At 38.2% G+C, this 21,919-nt stretch overlaps 1 protein-coding gene across 6 annotated transcripts in view; it reads left to right on the forward strand.

The window, feature by feature from the left end:
* The window catches only part of hdac5 (histone deacetylase 5), an 83,758-nt gene that overhangs the window by 21,808 nt on the left and 40,031 nt on the right, over positions 1-21,919 (forward strand). The window contains exon 1 of one of the 6 annotated variants that reach the window (XM_048197853.1): positions 8,019-9,328. The exons of 3 other annotated variants lie outside the window; for them this stretch is intronic. In XM_048197853.1, coding sequence (XP_048053810.1) covers positions 9,178-9,328 — 151 coding nt within the window. In that variant the 5' untranslated portion in view covers positions 8,019-9,177. Of the gene's footprint in view, positions 1-8,018; positions 9,329-21,919 lie in introns of those variants that run through there. 2 more of the 6 variants (XM_048197861.1, XM_048197888.1) reach the window with 2 other exon arrangements.

Genomic DNA, 21,919 nt, shown 5'->3' on the forward strand with positions numbered 1-21,919 from the left:
AACATTTAAAAATGTTTGTGTGCTGCTGCACGTCCCTGTGTGTGTAATTTTCAGTTGCCTCAAAATAACAATGCGCCAACAATGCGCCTGAACACTCCTCGTTTTCAGATGCCCATGGGCACACAGATGGGCGCGAGTGCATTTGCTATTTAAACAACGTGGCCCTGGACGTGAAAATGATAACTGCGTCGGGCTGAAGCTAGCAAAAAACACTTGCGTTGCGCATCATATTTGTGAGACTGTTGTGGCCTAATGGTTATAGAGTCGGACTTGTAACCCGGTTCAGGTCTCAGTACTGGCAGGAAACGTAAGTGGGCGGAGTGAATGAACAGCGCTCTCTTCCACTCTCATTACCCACAACTGAGCTGCCCTTGAGCAAGGCACCTAACCCCCAATCGCTCCCTGTAATAACTTCACATAACTTCACCCCTTTCAATTGCTGTGAAAATCACTGTAATGTTTCACATCTTTTGGCATATTGCTTTGTCAAGCTGTCTGTCATAGTTTAGCCAAGCTTTCCAAGCTGAAATAATCAGCTAGCATCATGTTAATCATCTCTAGATGCTTTTGATGTTGTGCAGTACCGAAGGACCTTGCTTGGCTTGTCTTTGATGATGTCCAGTAAGCCTAGAGCTCAATGTGATCCAGCACAGACAAGCCCATCAAGGAGAAATGAGTGTCAATCCATTCAACCATGCAGTGAGGCCTTTTGTTCTCTTGAGGACATGTCGTACAGTTCCGTTCTTCCAATAAAAGGCCATTTCATCTGCAGAAGCCCTTCACCGTAATGGGCACCATGCTTCGTACCAGGCAAGTTCAGGGTGATACATGTGTCAAACATTGCGCACATTGTGCTCTTATTCTTTTAGGGGTCATGTGTCTTTTAAGATGTTTTCTTGTTGTTTGCGAACTTTACTGCATGTCCATGTCTGGATTATGTCTTGCTGAAGTAAATCAGTCATTTGTTTGATACAATAATGTTGTCTTTAATGGGGGTTTTAATGAAGTTATCACCAATAACTCAAAGGGATGCATAACCACATTCAGAGACGCTATGGAGTGACAAGAGAACATGGTGCTTTCTTAGTTTTTATCCCCCTTGTGTTTTTAATCGACAGCTTCTTGAACTTTGCTTAGATATTATCTAATATGTGACTTCTAAAGGCTTCTTTATTGAAGAATGTACTGGTGTTTGTTTGTTTAATGGTAAAATGCTCTTAATATCAACTTTCCTCGATCACTTTAGTTTTAATAATGAGTAGGGCAATTTGGTCAAATCATATTGTTTTTTTTGTTTGTTTTTGTTTTTTTTGTTTTTTTGCAATAGCAATTTTTTTTTTTTTAGCTAAAAACTTGTTATATATTATTATTTTGTATTAAATTAATTAATTTTTAATCAGAGTTTTTGGTTTAAACATTGCACTTGGCAATTTTTTATTTTATTCTAATTATTTGTTTAGCCCTAATAATGAGAATTTTGATATTATTAAGCAGCTGTTTTGTAATATTTGTTTTGTAATAATTTTATGATAATAACAAAGACTGCATCATGTGGAAAATCTCAAGTTCTATGTAAAATATAGTATTTGTGTATAAACATCCTAAACTTTGTGCATTCACTTACATAAAACAGTTTATAGTGATAAATACATGTTGTTGTTTTTTATGGCCGATACCAGTTCATTTTTAAGTTTAAAGTGTAACTTCGCCGCTTTCGAACCTGCTTTGTATTGCTATGATCTTGGCAGTATATGCAAATAACAATGTTTCTGTGATCTGTGTTACCTTGACTGAGAAATTCACTTTTATTCATCAGCAAAGGTTTGAAACTTTTGACAGCTCTATGGCTTTCAGGATTTTAATTCCACATTTTTGAATCCCCACTCATGGACAGTCAGATTGACAGAGGGTTATTAACAGAACAATTATTGTAAGGGTAGGATATCAATGAAAATTGTATTGTACTTTGTCTCTTTAAACAGCATTACGAAAAATGGATTACTATGGCAACAGGTTTCTTACCTGTATGCGACATTTTTTTATTTCAGGCAGAACTGACAGAACGGTAGTTTCTTTCAATTTTTCCCCCTCCTTTTTGCCTAAAACACTGTTCGTGGTCATCCAGTTTGAAATGTTGACTACAAACACAGATGTTTTTCAGATTCCATATTTACCATTCTTTGCAGCCTTTAGCCACTGTCTACAACGCGCTGGATCCTTCACTGGAAACCAATCATAACTTCCGCTAAACATTTACTCTTTGAATTCTTGCACTCGGGAACAACACAAGTCACCACAATTATGACTAAAAGTTTGCTTAGAAGTATTTCCTACTAAAGCAAGGCAGTATTTGGCTCTGGTCAAACTTATCTATAGCAGACTGGTTGGAGTGTCCTTGGACGGCAACATGCCAAGTGCATTATGAGTGGTGAACTTTTCTTAGCTATTTGGCAAAAGGAAAGAAAAGCCTTTTTTTCTATAATCAGGTAGCACTGATTTTATTTTATTTTTTACTTTTCTACTGTATAGGCAGCCAAGTTTTATTGAAAGCCCAATTTGCAATTGAAGTACCCCTTTAAGTGTGTAATAAGCAGAACTTGTCAGAGTTTAATTGTTATAATCTGATTTTTTTTATATAATTATTGATATCATTGATATTAAAGAACAGATAAACCTGTTTAGTAGAAAAGTGTGAATAACTGTGAAAAGTATACGTCAAAACAAATATCTTTCTATGTATAGTGAACGCATTTGTGTAATGACGTTCTTACATCCATTTTAGCAACACGTCACATATAACCAAAAGCTATAATAATGGCATTTTCCATTTTCAAGTGCACACATTAAATAAACATTGCGATGTATGTGCTTGGGTGGTTCTCCCTGCATAATTTTTTTTAACCTTTGTTTGCAGTTGCAGCTCCACTCGCATTATAATTGGACGGGTTTGTTATCTGAAAAGTGAGTGAGACACGGGTCAGTAATCACCACTTTAAATGAGTCAACCTGTTTGAAACATTGATTTCTCTGGAATACTGCAGGAGGCCCTCCTCCAACACAGAGGATCTTGTCATTATCTGCATGTGTTAATATTTGAATCGGTGGAATAAATACACACCAGTGTGTATGTATATGTGAACGTGTGCGTGTTCTCTGGCAGGGAGGAGCATTGCAGTCGGGGCTGTGCAGAGAATGAGTCATCGCAGAGTTCTATTTGAGGAGAAAGAATCTGTATGCGTCCCCTGTGCCGTGTGTATGTGTGTGTGTGTGAATCCTCACTTTGGGTGTAAGTGCATCAGTCTATGCCTTGATATGAGTCATCAAATGATGATCCTAAAAAAGGTTGTTTTTCTCGCTGTAAATGTATACAGGCAACATATCAGGCTTTCATTGGCAGTTTATTGATATGTCTGACCGCATTTGCTCATGTATGTGCACAGAAGGATTTTTTAGAAGGCATGTATGTGTGTGTGTGTGTGTGTGTGTGTGTGTGTGTGCATGTCCTTTAGACCCCATAGCAGAGTAGAACTGAAAGCTAATTCTCTTTGCCTCTCCCTCACAGGAAAGTCTGGCAGTTGCTCAAACGAGGACATTTAAGAAACAATTTTGCAAACTGGAGCTAATTTCTCATTCCTTCCAGGTGATTCAGTTTAATTTCTTTTATTGGGTTTGTTTTTGGACTTGACAGCACTTTCAAAATGGATTTTGCTCACCTGAGAAATTCTCTTTGCTCGTAATAAAGACAGGTAACAAATTGCTCATTGATTGGGCGGTTGTTATTCAGGCGGTATCGACAGGCCATGGACTCGTCTGTGCTGTGTTGGATCGACTTGCAGTGAAATGATCCCACAGCACAAGCCGAGTTCTTTGAGCAACTGGGTCGGATTCAAGTGCAGCGACATGTCACTTTTCAAAAATGCACAAAAAACAATGTTTGGGTGTTATGGGTGGTTGCCAGGGTGTTGCTAAGGTGTTGATGATGAGCACATAGCTATGCTGCTGCTAGATGGTTCCTCACTGGCCCAAACCCAAGTCTATATGATATTTTGGTCTCTATATCAGGGATGTAATTTTTGTCCGTATTTATACAGATATCTGTATGTCCAATGCGAATTGTGTAAATCCAAGGGAAAAAATGGCTGCATTTTGTAACACATTTAAAGTATTTTCATTCCATGCATGGAGACTATAGCTTCCAACTTCCACAGCACAAGCTAGCTGTGCCATCTAGTGACTGTGTGCGGGACACCCTTAACATCTCAACCAAGGTACAAAATTAACACCCGCCAAGTGCCTTGTGTGAGTAGAAATCCGCGTTGGCGAGTAAACTGTAAAAACTACTCGCCAGTTGGCTGACGCTGTGAGTTTGGGTCGTGCATTTGAAAATGCAACATGCGCCAACCATCTTCCCAAATTTGTAATGAGAATCATTTATAAATCTGTTATCAGCAAAAGAGAAGCTTTAAGGAGCTCTCTGTGGTTAACATTTGAAAAAAATAAAAATAAATAATAAACAAAGGCCTGGATTCACAAATAAGGCTTAGATTAGGCCTTAGTTCAATTAGGCATTTAAAGGGATAGTTCACCCAAAAATAAAAAAAACTATCCCATGATTTACTCACCCTCAAGCCATCCTAGGTGTGTTTTGTATTTGTCCTCTTTCAGACAAAGACAATCTGAGATATATTTAAAAATATTCTGGCTCCTACAAGCTTTATTATGGTAGTGAATGGGGGGCAGGGGGGGCGCAATTTTGAAGCCCAAAAAATGCATCCATCCTTCATAAAAATAATCTATACGGCTCCAGGGGGTTAATAAAGGCCTTCAGAAGTGAAGCGATGGTTTTTTGTAAGAAAAATATCCATATTTAAAACTTTATTAATTATAATAACTAGCTAGTCATGAATTAGAAGTATAAAACAAGAACTTTTAAAGAGAAATGTCAGAGGATTTCGATATAAGAGAAGAGGAGCTTGAGTTTGTCGCACAGCCTATTTGTTTAAACCGCAAGAGGCGTCTAATCTTACGCTACTCCTACATCATACATCGCATCAGGGGTTACTCTTGTCGACTTGCGCAGTATGCGTATGGTCGTCTGCCGGAAGCTTTTTGTTTTATGGATATTTTTCTTACAAAAATATACCGGTTCACTTCAGAAGGACTTTATTAACCCCCTGGAGCCGTATGGATTATTTTTATGATGGATGGATGCATTTTGGGGGGGGCTTCAAAATTGCCCCCATTCACTACCATTTTAAATCTTGGAAGAGCAAAGATATTTTTAAATATATCTCCAATTGTGTTTGTCTGAAAGAAGATATTCATATACACCTAGGGTGGCTTGAGGGTGAGTAAATCATGAGATAATTTTCAACGTTTGGGTGAACTATCCCTTTAGCCTTAGAAAAAAAACATTACTGGTGTGTCTTAAGACAAAACAATGTCACTGACATATTTTAAGATATGTCAGTGCAAGTTGCTTTTAGTTAAAACAGCTCAAAAATGCATTTTAGTCTGGGACTAGGCTTGTCTATGAAACTGGGGGTAAGATTTTTAAAATTTGAGCATAGTTAAAATTAAGCATACTTAAAATACATTTTCCTAACATGGCAGCAGTCACTGGAGTGTCCCCAGTAAGCGAGTTTGTTATCTGTGTGAGAAACCGCTGTGTTTTTCTTGGCTTTGTTTTAATTAATCCCATCCAAACCAAGACTATTTTTGCGGGCTCATAAGTGTGAGCTAATATAGTCCATGTTATTTAGGGTGGGAGAGAGAGAGAGTTCACATACTCCCGAAGCTTCAACGCATATTTAGCCCATCTGTCCGCAGCCACAGTGAGGAACGGCCACATTTATTTACCATTCTTCTCCAGCGTCCAAGATTCCTTCAGAACCCGGTGGCAAAAGGTTACGGCTCGCTTTGGGTTGGCCTTAATTGGGTCAGGTCTGGCTAAAGGCGAGAGACTAGCTGTCAAACAAAGTCTGCTGCCAAAGTCCTTGACATTACCAACATGAGTTCATCACTCGTAAAAAAAGGGCTTAAAAAACAAGTGGTGCGTTCCCCCCACCTTCTCATGGCTAAATATAAACCCAACTAACGTCAGTAAGCCCAAAAGGTACATCCACCTATAAATAACGGGGGCGGCTGGAAACTAAACAGACGAGACTGAAGTTGAAAAGACCACGTAAAATCTTCAATTGCGTGCAGCTGTGGGACAGATAGCGGTTTAGCATGCCTGTAACCTAAAGAGCAACAAGTGCAAAGTCTAAGTGGTTTTCAAGATGCAAGTATGCATTGTATATGTACACACTGATCATGCTGCATGCTGTTGATCGTTCATGGGCAGGTCATGCCTCGCAAAACTTGCTTCTGTTTACAGTCTCAGTTCAAATTATGTGTTGGCCCTGCTATGGGTGCCAAAACATTGAAAGCTGACCATGCTTTGATTTCGCCTGCGTAAATACACACACAGCCTGTCTTTGCCCTCTTAGATCACACCCTATGGCCAGGCAATGATAGGCGACACTGGGTATGTGCACATCTGTTCCATGTTGTTTTTAAATGTGTCTTTTTTTCAAACAAGTGCTTGACAAAGCTTCTCTTTGATTGTTGCCTGCTCTTGAGCCAAATCCATTTTAACTCTCCAACACACTAGTGGTCATGGTGACAGGCTGCTCTAAGAAAAGCACGTCAGAGGTCTAATTTTGGCACTCTGGATAAATCTTACCCTTTAATATTGGTCTACGACCAACTTTCCTTGCATGAAACAAATGTTTAGCCATCATTGTAAGAAAACTGTGGAACTGTGTGGTCTCAGATTTGTTTTATCTTTCTTATTTAGTCTTGACACATTTTTTCTGGAGTTTTGTGCTTGTGCAACAGGTCAGTCTGTCTTGGATAATAAATGCGATGAACATTAGGCAGTGGGTCCCTAAACTGATGCAGAGCGTAGATGCCCGATGACCTTGTTATATATCATTCAGGAGGTCATGAAATCAATGGTGCATTCACCATTTTTATTTTACTGTCCTCACACCTAAGTCAAAAAGATTTAGTGCATTACTGATTTAAATTCACAAATGCACCTCCAGACTCTGGTCTCTTTAAACCTTGAAATGGTCATGTAGGTCACCATTATCTGTGGGAAAATGTGCATTTCAACTGCACAGGGGTCACACACACACACACACACATATATATATATATACTCTAAAAAATGACTGTAAAAAATTTAATGAATTTACGCAGTAAAATACCGTTTTCCATTGAAACGAACTGTAATATACCATTAAAACAATGCATTCTGGGTAATATGTCATTTTAAGAAAAGATGCATATAGGTTACTTTCTCAAAAATGACTAATAATATTACCCAGAATGCATTGTTTTTATTGTATATTACTGTTTTTTACTGTAAAAAAAAAATCAGTAAAAAAATTATATTTATTTATTTAAAATTATATATATATATATATATATATATATATATATATATATATATATATATATATAGTGTTATTCACTAAATAATAATAATAAAATAATAAAATTTAAATATGTATTTAATTATAATTATATATAATTTAATGTAATTATTAAGTTATGTAATTATTTATTTATTTGAAGATTATACAATTTAATTTTAAAATGTTTGTTTCAGTTTTTTTTTTTTTCAATACAGTTTAAACAAATTTTCCTAATTATTCTCTTGTTTTAATAAACACTTAATTTATCATTTATGTGCTTTGTCAGTTGCTGTTGTTGATATTAACGGTAAATATGGTGCCCTTGCAGCACTTGGCATGTCACAGGTTTGGTAATGCTATTGGCCACCCTAGTCTTTTGACCCACATGCGCTTGTGAAACGGTGACCCTTGTGTTCTCTGTGTCAATAGTGCTGACGCAAATTCCTTGTGTAAGCAGCAAGCAGTTCTCGGTACGAAAAGCTTAGATTTAAACGCTTGTGTTTCAAATGCATGAATTAGTTCCATTCATTATAGCGTGCATTGGCACGAATTTAGCAGCGCTCGTGTTGTTTTGTATCTCGTTTGCCCTCGTGTTGGCTTGTATTATCAAGTTAAACTCTGTTTGGTCTCACTCCTCCAGTCCTGTCACGGTCTTGTGTCAGATTGGCTCCTTTTTTGGCTTCTATTATTGTTTTTGGCTCCTTTATTTACGTGATAAACAATCGACCATCCCCTCTCTTCCATCTTCCATCTCTTTCTCTCTCTCACCCCCCTCCTCTCTCTCTCTCTCTCTTTCTCCAAGCAAGCTCTCAGCTCCCGACTCTATTTATAGCACGGTCCCGCCCCTCCCCTGTCGCTCGGCAGCTATTTCCAGCAGCCTGAAGCAGCTCCAGTCTGTTTGTAAACTCCACGTCTCTACACCTCTGCTCTCCCGTTCGCCACGCACAGCGGGTGAAGCTGCAGAGATTCGGCTTAAAACAAATACATAAAGCAAGCAACACAGTCACACTAAACAGAACAACGTCGGACGGTTCACTTTAAGCCCATTCATCAGGAGAGCAAGTTGTACTGTTCTGTAGCGAGGACTGGCTGGCTGTACAGAGAGACGAGGGGAAGGAAGGAACAGAGGGACTGGCATGCAAAAGTCTCTCCTGTTCTGTCGCTTTTATCTCGTCTTTCGAAGCTCTGTCGCATTTCGTCATGGGGAAGTCTCTCTTTTGGAGTCCGCCGATACCACATGCATAACTTCAGATGATTGCAGGATACAGGCACGCTCAGACGGGGGGACTTGGATGCAAGCTGGACTTGTCGGTGTGAATTAGCAGTTTGTTTCTGACATAGATGATTAGACAAGAAGGTGATGTGGTTTATGAATAGACTCATTTGTATGTCATACAGCTGATGGTTCTGAGTGGACAATTTAAGGATTTGTCTTCTGCGTTTCCTTCCACGGAAACCAGTTCTGCTTGCATTTTTGATTTGTTTGTTTTTTTTTTTTTTTTTAAACCATGGAGCTAATGGGCAAAGCGATTGATGATTTGTTGCATGCATGTACCTTTTGATAAAAAAGGACGCACTGCTTTTTTCCCCTCTTCCTTCAAATGTGTTTGCATTTTTCACTTTTTTGATGGAGAGTGGGTTGCCATCTCCTTTTTCATGTTGATTTTGCTTCATTTTTGCATTAATTGTGTGGCATTATTTTGAGACTGGCATGCTTTTGAAGCCAACCGTACCGGGACTGTGCGCGATGTTGCAGACGATCTATGAGACAGAATCCTGCTTCTCTTCAGACAGCACGTCCAGCAGAGAGCGACCCGTGGAGCTGCTTCCTCAATCTAGAAGCACCAGCATGCCTAGCACTGGTGAGTTAGAGAGAGAGATAACGAGCTAGAGAAAAGCAGATGCACAAATGCCAGCATTCAAGAGAAGTGTATTGTTTTGGGGTGGGTGGGAGGAAGAAGCAAGCTTGCATTGCTCACAGTTACTTTGAAGTCAAAGGTGTTGATGTTTCTTTGATAGCACATCAGTCGCGCTGTGGTTACATCTTGACTTTGTTTTGTCTGGGTCAAGCTCTGTTTGGGTAAAACCACAAAGGTCATGGTGTAAACCTGGAATGGGCATCCCTAAACAAAGGCGGCTGCTTTTCCTTAACGCAGTACAATGACCAACGTCACTCTTTCGCACTTTTTTCATTGCATTCTGGTTAATCTGTTAAGGGTATTAGGCTAAGATTGTTAAGTTAATATGGTCAACCTTGTGGTTTCGAATGTTCTTGAAAGTATTTAACCTGGTGTTAGATGCAAATGTGTTGTGGCAGTTGCAAATTACCACCATGACTTTGAACTTGCAGCATTTTTTGTTTTTAGATGTTGTAAGACTTTAAAATAATACAATTTTGTTCCCCAGAGTTTGAGAGGCTTTTAGCCTTATACTGGCAGAGCAAACTTGTCTCTCGTCCTTGTCAGAAGTGACGTCAACAATTCCCGTCAGAGCTTTGCGAGGTTTGGCCATCTCTCACCTGCGCTTGAATCAACACAGAGGAATGACTATATAACAGTGTGTGGGTGTGCAAGCGCTTCTTTTGCCTCGCACTGGCCCTGTTTATCTGTCACCTGTTCAAATAGATAGATACGCTGTTATTTTAGATCCATTCACCTCTTTATTTGTGGAAGGGATCCCTTCGTTTTTGTTTGAAATTTATTAAGGCATTTCTCTGTTGATTTAGGGCAACAGTTAGACTAGATGCACTACTGTAAGGGTTCAGTCTAGGGTAACACTTTAATTTAGGGTCCAAATTTCACTATTAAGTAGTTGCTTGCATATTACTAGGATATTGGCTGTTTATTAGTACTAATAATGCACATATTAATGCCTTATTCTGCATGACCATATTCTACATCCCTTAACTTAACAGCTACTTTACTATTAATAAGCAGTAATTAGGAGTTTATTGAGGCAAAAGTTATATTTAATAGTGAGAATGGGACATTAATATAAAGTGTGACCCAGTCTAGTCTTGACAATTCTACCCATGAAGCATTTCAATTAAATAAGAATTTTATATTTTTCATTATTATACAGAGTTTGAAAGTGAAGCCTTTATATTCATACTTTGTTTTTAAATTATTATGTTCCAACTTTGTCTTTGTCAATTGTCCTGTTAACTTAAAGGATTAGTTCACTTATGAATTCAAATTTCCTGATAATTTACTCACCCCCGTGTCATCCAAGATGTTCATGTCTTTCTTTCTTCAGTTGAAAAGAAATTAAGGTTTTTGAGGAAACCATTCCAGGATTTTTCTCCATATAGTGACCTTCAGAGGTGTTCACCGGGTTGAAGGTCCAAATTGCAGCTTCATTGGCGCTTCAAAGGACTCTACACGATCCCAGATGAGGAATAAGGGTCTTGTCTAGCAAAACGATTGTTCATTTTCTAAAAATAAAATAAAATTTATATACTTTTTAAACACAATGCTCATGTTGTACGAGCTCTGCGATCCGCCACGCATTAAGTATTCGCGTTAGAAAGGTCACGCGTGACGTAGGTGAAAGTACAGATCCATTGTCTGCAAAGCGAACATGCAAAGACTTAGTCAAACACAGATGAAACACCAGTAAAACAATGATGTCGGACGATTTTGAAGTTGGAGGAGAAAATGAAATGGAGTTTTTCGCCCAACCGCGGTACTTCCATCTACATCGCACGTGACCTTTCTAACGTGTTTACGTAATGTGTGGCGGATCACAGAGCAGTGCAAGACAAGCATTTGTGGTTCAAAAGTATATAAATAATTTTTTTAGAAAATGAACAATGGTTTCACCCTTATTCCTTATCTGGTATTGTTTAAAGCCCTTTGAAGCTGCACTGAAACTGCAATTGGGACCTTCCACCCGATGAACCCCACTGAAATCCACTATATGGAGAAAAATCCTGGAATGGTTTAATCAAAAACCTTTATTTCTTTTCGACTGACGACATGAACATCTTGGATGAGGGTGAGTAAATTATCAGGAAATTTGAATTCAGAAGTGAACTAACAATGAGCAATATATTTTTGTAGCATTCATTAACCTTTGTTAATGTTAGTTAATATAAATGTTCATGTTAGTTCACAGAGCATTAACTAATGTTAACGTATACAAATTTTGATTTTAATAATATGTTGGTAAATGTAGAAATTAACATTAACATAGATTAATAAATGCTGTTAAAGTGCTGTTCATTGTTAGTTCATGGTAACTAATGTTAACAAATGAAACCTTATAGTTAAGTGTTACCAACATAACATTTGCTTTTATATTGAAAGAGAGAAAAAGAAAATCCTTTACCTCCTTTTTCTCATCTCCTCTTGTGAAATTAGACTGTTGTTCACAACTGGTCACAGCACGTACCGTGATCTTGTAGTCGACACTCTGAAAGCATAATCACAGACTCAGAAGTTTAATCAGTTACTGTATTATGAACAAACATGAATTAACAATAATAATTGATTAAAAAAAAGAACAATAGTCATTCATAAATTAACATGCTGCCCGAGATTAATAAATGCAGTAAAAATGTTGTCCGTTGTTAATTCATGTTACATTAAAGCATTAACTAATGTTAACCAATTTAACTTTTTTTTTTCTTTCTTTCCTCTAAAAGTATTTGTTTTGTGTTTTGTTGGAATCCTATAAGAAAATTCCCAGGATGCCTTTGTTCCAAAGTATTTTGAGTAACATCCAATACAATTCCTTGAGAATTTGTTGACTAGGACTAGGCAGAAGAAGAACCTTCTCCTTTAACAAAACATGCTAGGCATTTAGCACGTGTCGTAGTTGTTTACTCCTCAACACTAGTGTAGCATAGAGTGCTGACATGTCTAATTGTCCTAAAGGGAACATGACACTCATCCACATATGTTGTAATACATCATGCACAGCATGTGTTCTGATTATGCAACACAATGTATAGGTAGCATCAGGGTTTGCACAATTATTGTACTCGTCTAGACATCTGTCTGTGTATCCTACATTGGTTACTTAGTTTGATTATAAGTGTAATAGCTGCAAGATATTCTGTGAAATATTCAGCTGGGAGATATCTGATATGTGTTAATGTTTTGTTCCAGCAGACTCTTTCAAATTTGCAGACTCAAGGAAACATTCTGACATTGGTCAAAAATTAGTTAGTGCACCTTTAACTACTTTATGATTGAGGCCAAATGAGTTCCCTCATCAGTGTTGGAACATTTCTTTGCAGATTTTGCAAGTTACGACGAATTTAGCAGATAAGCTGAGCTGATCTTGCTGAAATGGGATCGAATCATTATAAGTCGATACTCCCTGAGGAGGTTTTTAATTAATTATACCTGCGTTATGTAATGGAAAATGCCTTGCAACATCACGCTGAATCATTATGGATTAGGTGGATTGCAGATTTGATGACCGACTGGTGGCTGCTTGTCCGAGCTTTCATCTGACTGAAAACATGTGACTGTAAAACAGTCCTAGAGAATAAAGAGAACATTTTTAAATGTTAATTTAAACAGTTGACTTTCTGATAAAGCAAGAAAACCCCTGCTAAGATTAAACAGGTTTGTTTTGAAAGAAATTCAGACAATTGAACCTGCTTTGTTCTGTGGTCTGTGTTTAATCTGCGTTGCAGATATGTAGACCATAATAGCAGTTTGTGTTGTGTCAATCACTTCAAACAAAAGCAAAGAACAGTATCTTTGAAATCAGCAACAGAAACCGTCAACACTGAAGCCGAAACATTACATAAATGCATTGAATCGGGTGCTGATATAGAAATCAATGGCTTGACTTTGACATGTCCCTGTCCCCTCAGTTCACCTACACTCTTTAGATGTTTTAGATATGATATCATTAATTTCCCTGGCATAAACCACATATAAAGTTCAATGGAAAATTCCCTAAATCAGCAATTTCAATATTTATTTATTTTTAATTTTTTTTCTAAGTAAGAAATGGGACATGCAAACAATGCTACATTTAATGATAGCATATATGGATGGCATATTGGGTATACACGTGCCATCTGAGTTATATGCCAGAAATAGCTAATGGATTTAGCCAAACAGACTGGAATTGTCATGCAATCCATGCTGCCATTTGGCATTGGAAAACATTGCCAATAGATGGTTACGAGTGTTTAAGTCGATGTGAAACACAAAGTACAATGGTAGCTATCCATTGGACTTTGGTATTCTATTATATTTCTTGGTCATTAAACATTTATTTTTATCCATAGATTTTTTTTCTGCTGGCCTATCAGTTGGGCCAGTCATTCAGATTTTACTTATTTATTTTTACCGATAACATTTTCAATGCCTAGTGCCTACACCATAAAAGTATGATCAATTTTTATTTTTATTTTTGTTTATAAATTTGCTTTTTGCAGCAAGCTGGAAATGGTACAGCTATAATGTAGCCATAAATAAAATACACTTTGGCTGAAAAACCTATTTTATACTGTATGTATTTATGTACTATTATGTAGTTTTTAACACATTCTTACTGATACTTTCATTAATGCTCAAGAAAGGAGCTCCGTGGTTGGAGGGGAGAGTCTAAAAAGTAAGTCAAGCAATGTGCATTAAAAACAAACAAGGGGAATTTTGATTTTGTCAGCCCAAGAGTAAGGTGATTTTCACTGCTTTTTAGTCTGAAACTTTCATTTGCATACCAAGTGTGCTTTCTTCTTATAGTCGCCAAAATGAAGAACTCCTCTAAATTTAGCTGTATCGTTCCCACCATAGCCAGTCAACTGTCTCCCTAGCAATGCCCTGTGCTATAATAAGCACCACGCCTGTTTACAGTCCCATGGTCTCGCCCCCATGTCTTGAATGACAACTGGAGCTTTTAGGGCACTATGGGAATGCATTAGCTCCACCCACTGTAGCCTTTCAACACCTACTTTGAGGTCTATTCTCAAACTGCTTTGCACTTGGTGTCGTGTTTGACAGACGATCTAAATGAAACAAACATGAGTCAGTCAATCAGTGATTCAGTCGTTGATTCAGTGGATGATTCAAATGATCAGTTGTTTATCTGTTGCTCTTTTTTCGTGTTGCAGTTATCAGTGTTGTTTCTGTGTAGGTGTTCTTTTGACAGGTTACAAAAGTTCCTCGTCTAAAACAATGGGAGGATGACGCAAAAAAATCACAATCCGTGGTGGACTACAATAAGCATCATGTTCAGACATTAAGGGAAAGTTGGGTGCTATGTCCATGGTGTTGACAGGTGAAGCTTATTTTAGGTTAACAAAAGATAGGCCTACTCAACAACATGGAAAATAATTCATGTTAAAATGTACTTCACTAGTAGTTCAGTATCAGGAGATCATAACAGACATTGGAAGCATTCAGTTCAGACTGAGGACATTGTGCAGCAGAGTGGAAATAGAATATGTATATATACTCCAAGTTCTGTTTGTACCCTACACATGAGCTAATAATATCTCTCTGGTCTCATTTTACTATCGTCTATTATTGGGTTTTAGTATAGTATAGTCCTATTATGGCTATTTCTGGAGGCAAGACAGTATTGCAGACAACAATATGCATGAATTGGTGAGGGGTGAGGCCTCTTCTTTAAGGTTGTGTCTGATTTGTTACAAGTCTGCACTTGATTTCTTGTTGTTTTCTGGGTGATTGCTTACTGACCTACTGTAAGTCAAAAGAGCCACATCGGTGTATATCCAATGTAATTTTGCTTTGGCCATTTTATCTTCATTTGTAGATAATCCTATGTCCAGTTGCATAGAAAAATAATAGCATGCTTCTCTTCAACAAACTACTTGATTTTAGGTGTTAAGAGAATGAAAGTCAATAGATGATGAGATTTAAAATTATTCAATAAAGATACATTACAGCTGTGCAAACTGAAAAATTGATTGCATTTTATATTGATACATTATATTTGTATGTAGCCTATAGGCTTTAAGCTGTCAAACCACAAAAAGACACATTTATGAAAATATTTTTTGAGGGTTTTGTTTGAATTTATTGGAAAGTAATGTGAGTGGCGTGAAAGAAATTTGTGTAGCCTCTGAAGTTCTACCAGGGCACTGACAATGGATGCTTAATAGTGCTGGTGATGTGTACGTGTTCATAGAAAACAATGGTTTCAAAATTTTGGCTGCTTTATGTTGTCCGCTGACACATCCTATTATGTCTATGTCGCCACATCTGGTGTGTAGATTCTCAATTTTCAGTAACTTTTACTGTACATTTTTTTCAGGGAAGCTACAGTCTAATGATTTGACCTGTCTGTAGATATGCATTTCATCTTTGTTGCATGCCATGGCTCTGGTGACGCATGCCGGCCACGCTTTATTTGATAAGAATGACTTTACACTTCTTCGTTTACTTCCTCATCTTCATTTCCCTTCTCATCTTAATAAGAAATAGCAGCGTTGCTATTGAATAAACTGCTCAAACACAGATACAGATCTGTTTTGTTTCTCTTGCCTCTTGCCAAATGACCCATGACTGTAAATTCCTGATATCTTTTAATATCCTTTACTGGAAATAGTTTCATAAGAAAAAGAAAAACCTTTCTTCGACATATGCCATCCAACCCCCTCAGGAGATCTGTAGAGTAGAGGCTCATATTCAAAGCAAAGATCTAGTTCCCCCTCTGACTTTCCCAGTTGCCCATCACCCAAATGAAATGTGAAAGGGTTTCTAAGAAGAATCAAAATTTTTGTGGGGATTTGGTGAATTTTTGTACCCACCAGAGGCAGTTCAGTCCAGAGAATTCATTGAAACCGCCTATGTTGGTGGCATTTTGTCAGGGATGGTCCCTTTTGTGGGCCACCTGTTTATCTGCTGTTTAGTCTGAATATTAACAGTGGTAATAATTAATAATGCTAATATAAATGGACATACTTAAATTATAATTTCTGAAGGTTCTAGCTCTGAAGGAGTTTTTTCCCATCCCACACAAATGCTGGCAGAATAGTTTTGGTGCAGTGAAAGTACTGCTAGTAGTATTTGAAAATGAATCAATACTAACTTGAAAAACAATAACACCACCTTAATATATATTTCATGTCATTTTTGAGGGAAATTTCTATTTCTGCTGGAATACACCCTGCGACCCCCTCTCTGCTTCTCTCTAAAAAGTGGTGTGAGATGAATTCCGCACCACACATTGAAGTTTACCCAGAAAACAACATTCCTCTCATGCAAGCGTTTGACGTCAATGCTGGTGCATTTATAGAACCTGTAAACAGTGGCCGGCACTCAGCCTGCTACTTAGCGATGACATTTCATCGTCTGAATGTTTATGCTTTGCATGCGGCTTCATCTTCTTCTCTGCTTTTTTTCCTGCTCATGAAAGGTTGTCCCATTTGAACCAGAGCCCTAAGGAATGGTGGTTGGGCATATGCTGCTCACGGTATGATTGGTAGAGGTTTTGCTGTTGAATGGGACACTGTTTTGGGGCTGATGGGGAAGGAGGGGGGGTGATGGGAAATGGAGTTGGTGGCTCAAGTTAAGTGCCATGTGATGCCTACAAAAGACAATGGAGTCAGCTGTCATCGATAAGGACTAGTTTTGCCGCTACCGTTAAAGGTGCAGAGTGTAGAATTTAGGAGGATCTATTGACAGAAATACAATATAATATACATAACTATGTTTTGTGGTATATAAAGACCTTACATAATGAACCGTTATGTATTTATTACCTTAGAATGAGCCATTTCTGTCTACATACACCGCGGGTCCCCCCTCCATGTCAAGTTGTCTTTTTGCACCGGCATGTTTCTACTGTAACCCTAAATGGACAAACTGCTCTACAGAGTTTCATCTCTGTTCGTTGGTGTGTTTAGAGGCAGCTTGCATCGTCACTATGTTGGATACGCAAAAGTAGTAGAAGTAGTAGTATTAGTAGTAGGAGTAATCTGGTTTATTAGAATCAGAGACCGTTCTTTGTTAGAAGTAGGAAGAAACCTCACTGCTTGCCTGTCTCAGACGACGACATCTTTGTCTTTGTGTGTCGGCCACCGTAGCTTCTCTAAAAGTGCTTCGAAAGGGAGGGGTGAGCACTGTGCTGAGCTGTTGGTTGCAAATTTACACACTGCACCTTTAACAATGCAGGTACAAGGCAGATATTAAAATTCAATACCATTTTGTCAAAAAATAAATTAATAATGTAATATTTAAAGCTAAAATCAATCATTATAGATGCTAAAAGTGAACTTATGCATCACAACATTATAATGTGCAGTATAAAAATGGATATTACATTAGAGATTTGCTAAAGATTACATTTAACAGTGTTATTAAAATATTAGTCTTTTTAAATATCAACTTTAAGTGAACGTTCGATGACAAACGTTATCTAAAAATAAGCATGCACAGTTAAATATTCAATACTTAGTGATCTATGGATATCCAGCATTGTACTGTATATTTTATTGTGCATGCTTATTTCTGCCTATTTTTACATTTGCATTCTTTATAACAGTATTAATAAGAACTCCGTTAAATGTAATCTATAGCACATCTCACATCCATTTGTACATTGCGATGTTGTAAGCATAAATTCATGCATAGCATTTACATTTTTTTTTTTTTGCTTGTTTGTTTTGACTTATTACATTTTTTTATGTTTTTAGTATAGAATTTTTATAGCGATTTTAATATTGATTGCCAGCCGTAAAAGCCTTAACTGGTCTACTAGTAAAGCTAGTCATAATGCAAGTAGTTGTGAAAGCCTTGTGTGTAATCTTCTACGTAAAAAGCAACAAGAATAAAAATTTAGCCTGGCATTTAGTGCACGTGCTCAAACTTGCGCCATATCCCGATAACATAATCCCTACTTTTCCCATAATTTCCTGTCTTCTCTCAGCTGTCCAATAAATAATTAAAAGGCCAACAATAAAAATAAAAAGCACAGTTATTTCACTAAAATCTAAATGGCACCATTCAGCATGCGTGACGTGAACAAATCGACATGCATTAGCCGATAAATGCTGGTGAAATCCAGCAGTGTCATTATCCACTTTTATTGACGTCATCGTCCGCATGTCTTATGGATCAAGAGTCATTATGAACTAACGTCATGTGGTGCACTAGCCCTCTCTTTCCCTTTTTTACAGCTGTCTTTTTTTGGGCTTCCACCAAAGAACTGCTGGTTTCTTGTTTTCCCAGAGCGAGGGGAGCCTACCCCTCCTTTAGGCCTGCCAAGGCATCGGAGGTTCCTGGGGCCCATAAATCACACTGGCTATTTGTAACTCTCCCTTACCAGCTTCAAACCCCAAGTTTAAGCTGCCAAGAAGCCCTTCCAAAGGATGTAAATATCACCCAGCTTTCCTGCACCTCTTTTTTTCCTCCAGTTTTGGCCTCAATGCCGCCAAACCATTGGCTGAATCTGACCGACTCCATTTGATTCTCTCTCTCTTCTAGTTCTCTCGCGCTCGTTCATCTATGTGCCGTTAACAAGGAGAGGATGCAGAACCGATTTGACAGGGCAGCCTACCGCACGTCGCTGTGTGCTATTTCAGGAAAGCAATATTCATGCTTTTCTCTCTCTCTGCCTTTCCATCTCTCCCGCTCGTTTCTCTGAAGCGTAGCTGGTGTACCGTTGCTAAAGAAAATAACCATGACGTAAGCTGGGCTCTCTACAAAATAGACTTTAAAACAGGGGGATGGTAGAAAGCGCCCGAAGAGCTCAAATAATAAATGGTTCCTCCAGGGAGGCAAGAGCTCGTTTCAGTCAAAAAAGCAGTAAAATCAATATGAAACCACTAACTATTTATAAAAATGAAGCACATTTAAGGGAAAAGTAATCAGTCCTGTCGGTTCTGAAAACGTCACCCTTGCACTAAAGTCCTAATTGATTGATTGCAGCTTTTTCTTACTGCGATTATTTGCTCATTGCCATGTGGTTTCCACTGACAGCTTTTATTTGAAGGCAAACCACCATAGGCTCTTTTTTTCTTCTTCTTTCTGTTCTGAAGATTGTTGGTTTATAGTACAAATTTATCTCGCTCTTGCTGTTGGTGTGTGTACAGTCTCTGTTTTAATATATCACAGGCCTGCACCTTCTCAGCCCCTAGTTTGTTTCTGTGCTGGGGAAACACGTCCCATGATTCACTGCTGTGTCCCAGAGCTTACCAACAGAGACGCTTCTGCAGAACAGAGAGAAGTGCAGGCACATTTATTAATGACTGTCCTTGAGGTCCTACCTCAGCGTCCTTAGCTTCTCCTGCTCACTTTCTCTTTTTTCTCTATCTCTCTTTTGGGGATATATATATATATATATATATATATATATATATATATATATATATTAGGGCTGGGCAATATATCGCATGCGATTGTCACGTCAGTAAAGCCGGTTAAAAAGCCGTCAGTAAAGCTGACAAGCTACGCAATATCGCGTTCATTATCGAAGGCGATTCATCTGCGATAATGAACTCGATATTGCGTAGCTTGTCAGTGATCTACGGTTCTGTCTATTAAATGCCGCTCCATTTGAAAGCAGGTGATGGCAATTTCGCGGTAATCAGGGAACCGGCTTTACTGATGAAATGCGCGTGACAATCGCATGCGATATATATATATATATATATATATATATATATATATATATATATATATATATATATATATATATATATATATATATATATATATATATATATATATATATATATATACACACACACATTTACGTGCACATGAACTTTAATGACATCCCATTCTTAATCCGTAGGGTTTAATGTGGAGTTGTCCTACCCTTTGCAGCTATAACAGCCTCAACTGTTCTGGGAAGGCTTTCCACAAGGTTTAGGAGTGTTTATGGGAATTTTTGACCATTCTTCTAGAAGCACATTTGTGAGGTCAGGCAGTGATGTTGGTGAGAAGGCCTGGCTCACAGTCTTCGCTCTAATTCATCCCAAAGGTGTGCTATCGGGTTGAGGTCAGGACTCTGTGTGGGCCAGTCAAGTTCCTCCACACCAAACTGGCTCATCCATGTCTTTATGGACCTGGCTTTGGGCACTGGTGCGCAGTCATGTTGGAACAGGAAGGGGCCATCCCCAAACTGTTCCCACAAAGTTGGGAGCATGAAATTGTCCAACATGTCTTGGTATGCTGAAGCATTAAGAGTTCCTTTCACTGGAACTAAGAGGCCAAGCCCAACCCCTGAAAAACAACCCCAGACCATAATCCCCCTCCACCAAACTTTACACTTGGCACAATGCAGTCAGGCAAGTACTGTTAGTCATCTATCGGATTTCCAGACAGAGAAGCATGATTTGTCACCTTAGAGAACACGTCTCCACTGCTCTAGAGTCCAGTGGTGGCGTGCTTTACACCACTGCATCCAACACTTTTCATTGCACTTGGTGATGTATGGCTTGGATGCAGCGGCCATGGAAACCCATTCCATGAAGCTCTCTACGTACTGTTCTTGAGCTAATCTGAAGGCCACATGAAGTTTGGAGGTCTGTAGCTATTGACTCTGCCGAAAGCTGGCGACTTCTGCACACTGTGCGCCTCAGCATACGCTGACCCCTCTGTGATTTTACGTGGCCTAACACTTCGTGGCTGAGTTGCTGTTGTTCCCAATTGCTTCCACTTACAGTTGACCGTGGAATATTTAGCAGTGAGGAAATTTCACGAATGGACTTATTGCACAGGTGGCAACCTATCACGGTACCATGCTTGAATTCACTGAGCTCCTGAGAGCGACCCATTCTTTCACAAATGTTTGTAGAAGCAGTCTGCATGCCTAGGAGCTTGATTTTATACACCTGTGGTCATGGAAGTGATTGGAACACCTGAATTCAATGATTTGGAGGAGTGTCCCAATACTTTTGGCACTATAGTGTTTATATACATACATTTCCTAACTTATTTTCTAACAAAAAAGATGAGAATATTTTGTATTCCCAAATCATTTTTTAAAGATTGTTCTTGTCTTTTTTCTTAAGATTGTTCTTAAGACATAATTTAAGAAGTATTCATATTCCTGAAAAGAATGTTCTTACTAAAGTTAGGATAATCTTCAACCTGTCTTAAATTCCTAAATTTATTGTTTTTTTGTTTTTTTCAAATATTAAGCATTATAACATAACACTAGCTACAATATAATACATTTTACCTTTACCATGAATGAGGACCAGTACTCTGAAGTGACACCAATCGGTCATTTTCGCGTATACATGATGCGTAAAACTAGCAAAGCAGCAGCAGCACACAAAGATACAAGACTCATTCACTCTAGAGAGAACACAAGAAAGACGGAGAGCAAATGAATGAGGAAGACCACTGCATCTTGAGACAGGCTTTTTTAAAATAACCATGACACTGATAACCTTGACACTGTGCATTAAAAACATGACTCTGAGTGATTAACTACCATCAAGCCAGTCGTACGAAAATAGTCTGCATGCTTAATATGATAACCATGGTAATCTACAGGCAGCGCACAAA

The sequence above is a fragment of the Megalobrama amblycephala genome, linkage group LG1, assembly GCF_018812025.1.
Source record: "Megalobrama amblycephala isolate DHTTF-2021 linkage group LG1, ASM1881202v1, whole genome shotgun sequence".
Classification (NCBI taxonomy): domain Eukaryota; kingdom Metazoa; phylum Chordata; class Actinopteri; order Cypriniformes; family Xenocyprididae; genus Megalobrama; species Megalobrama amblycephala.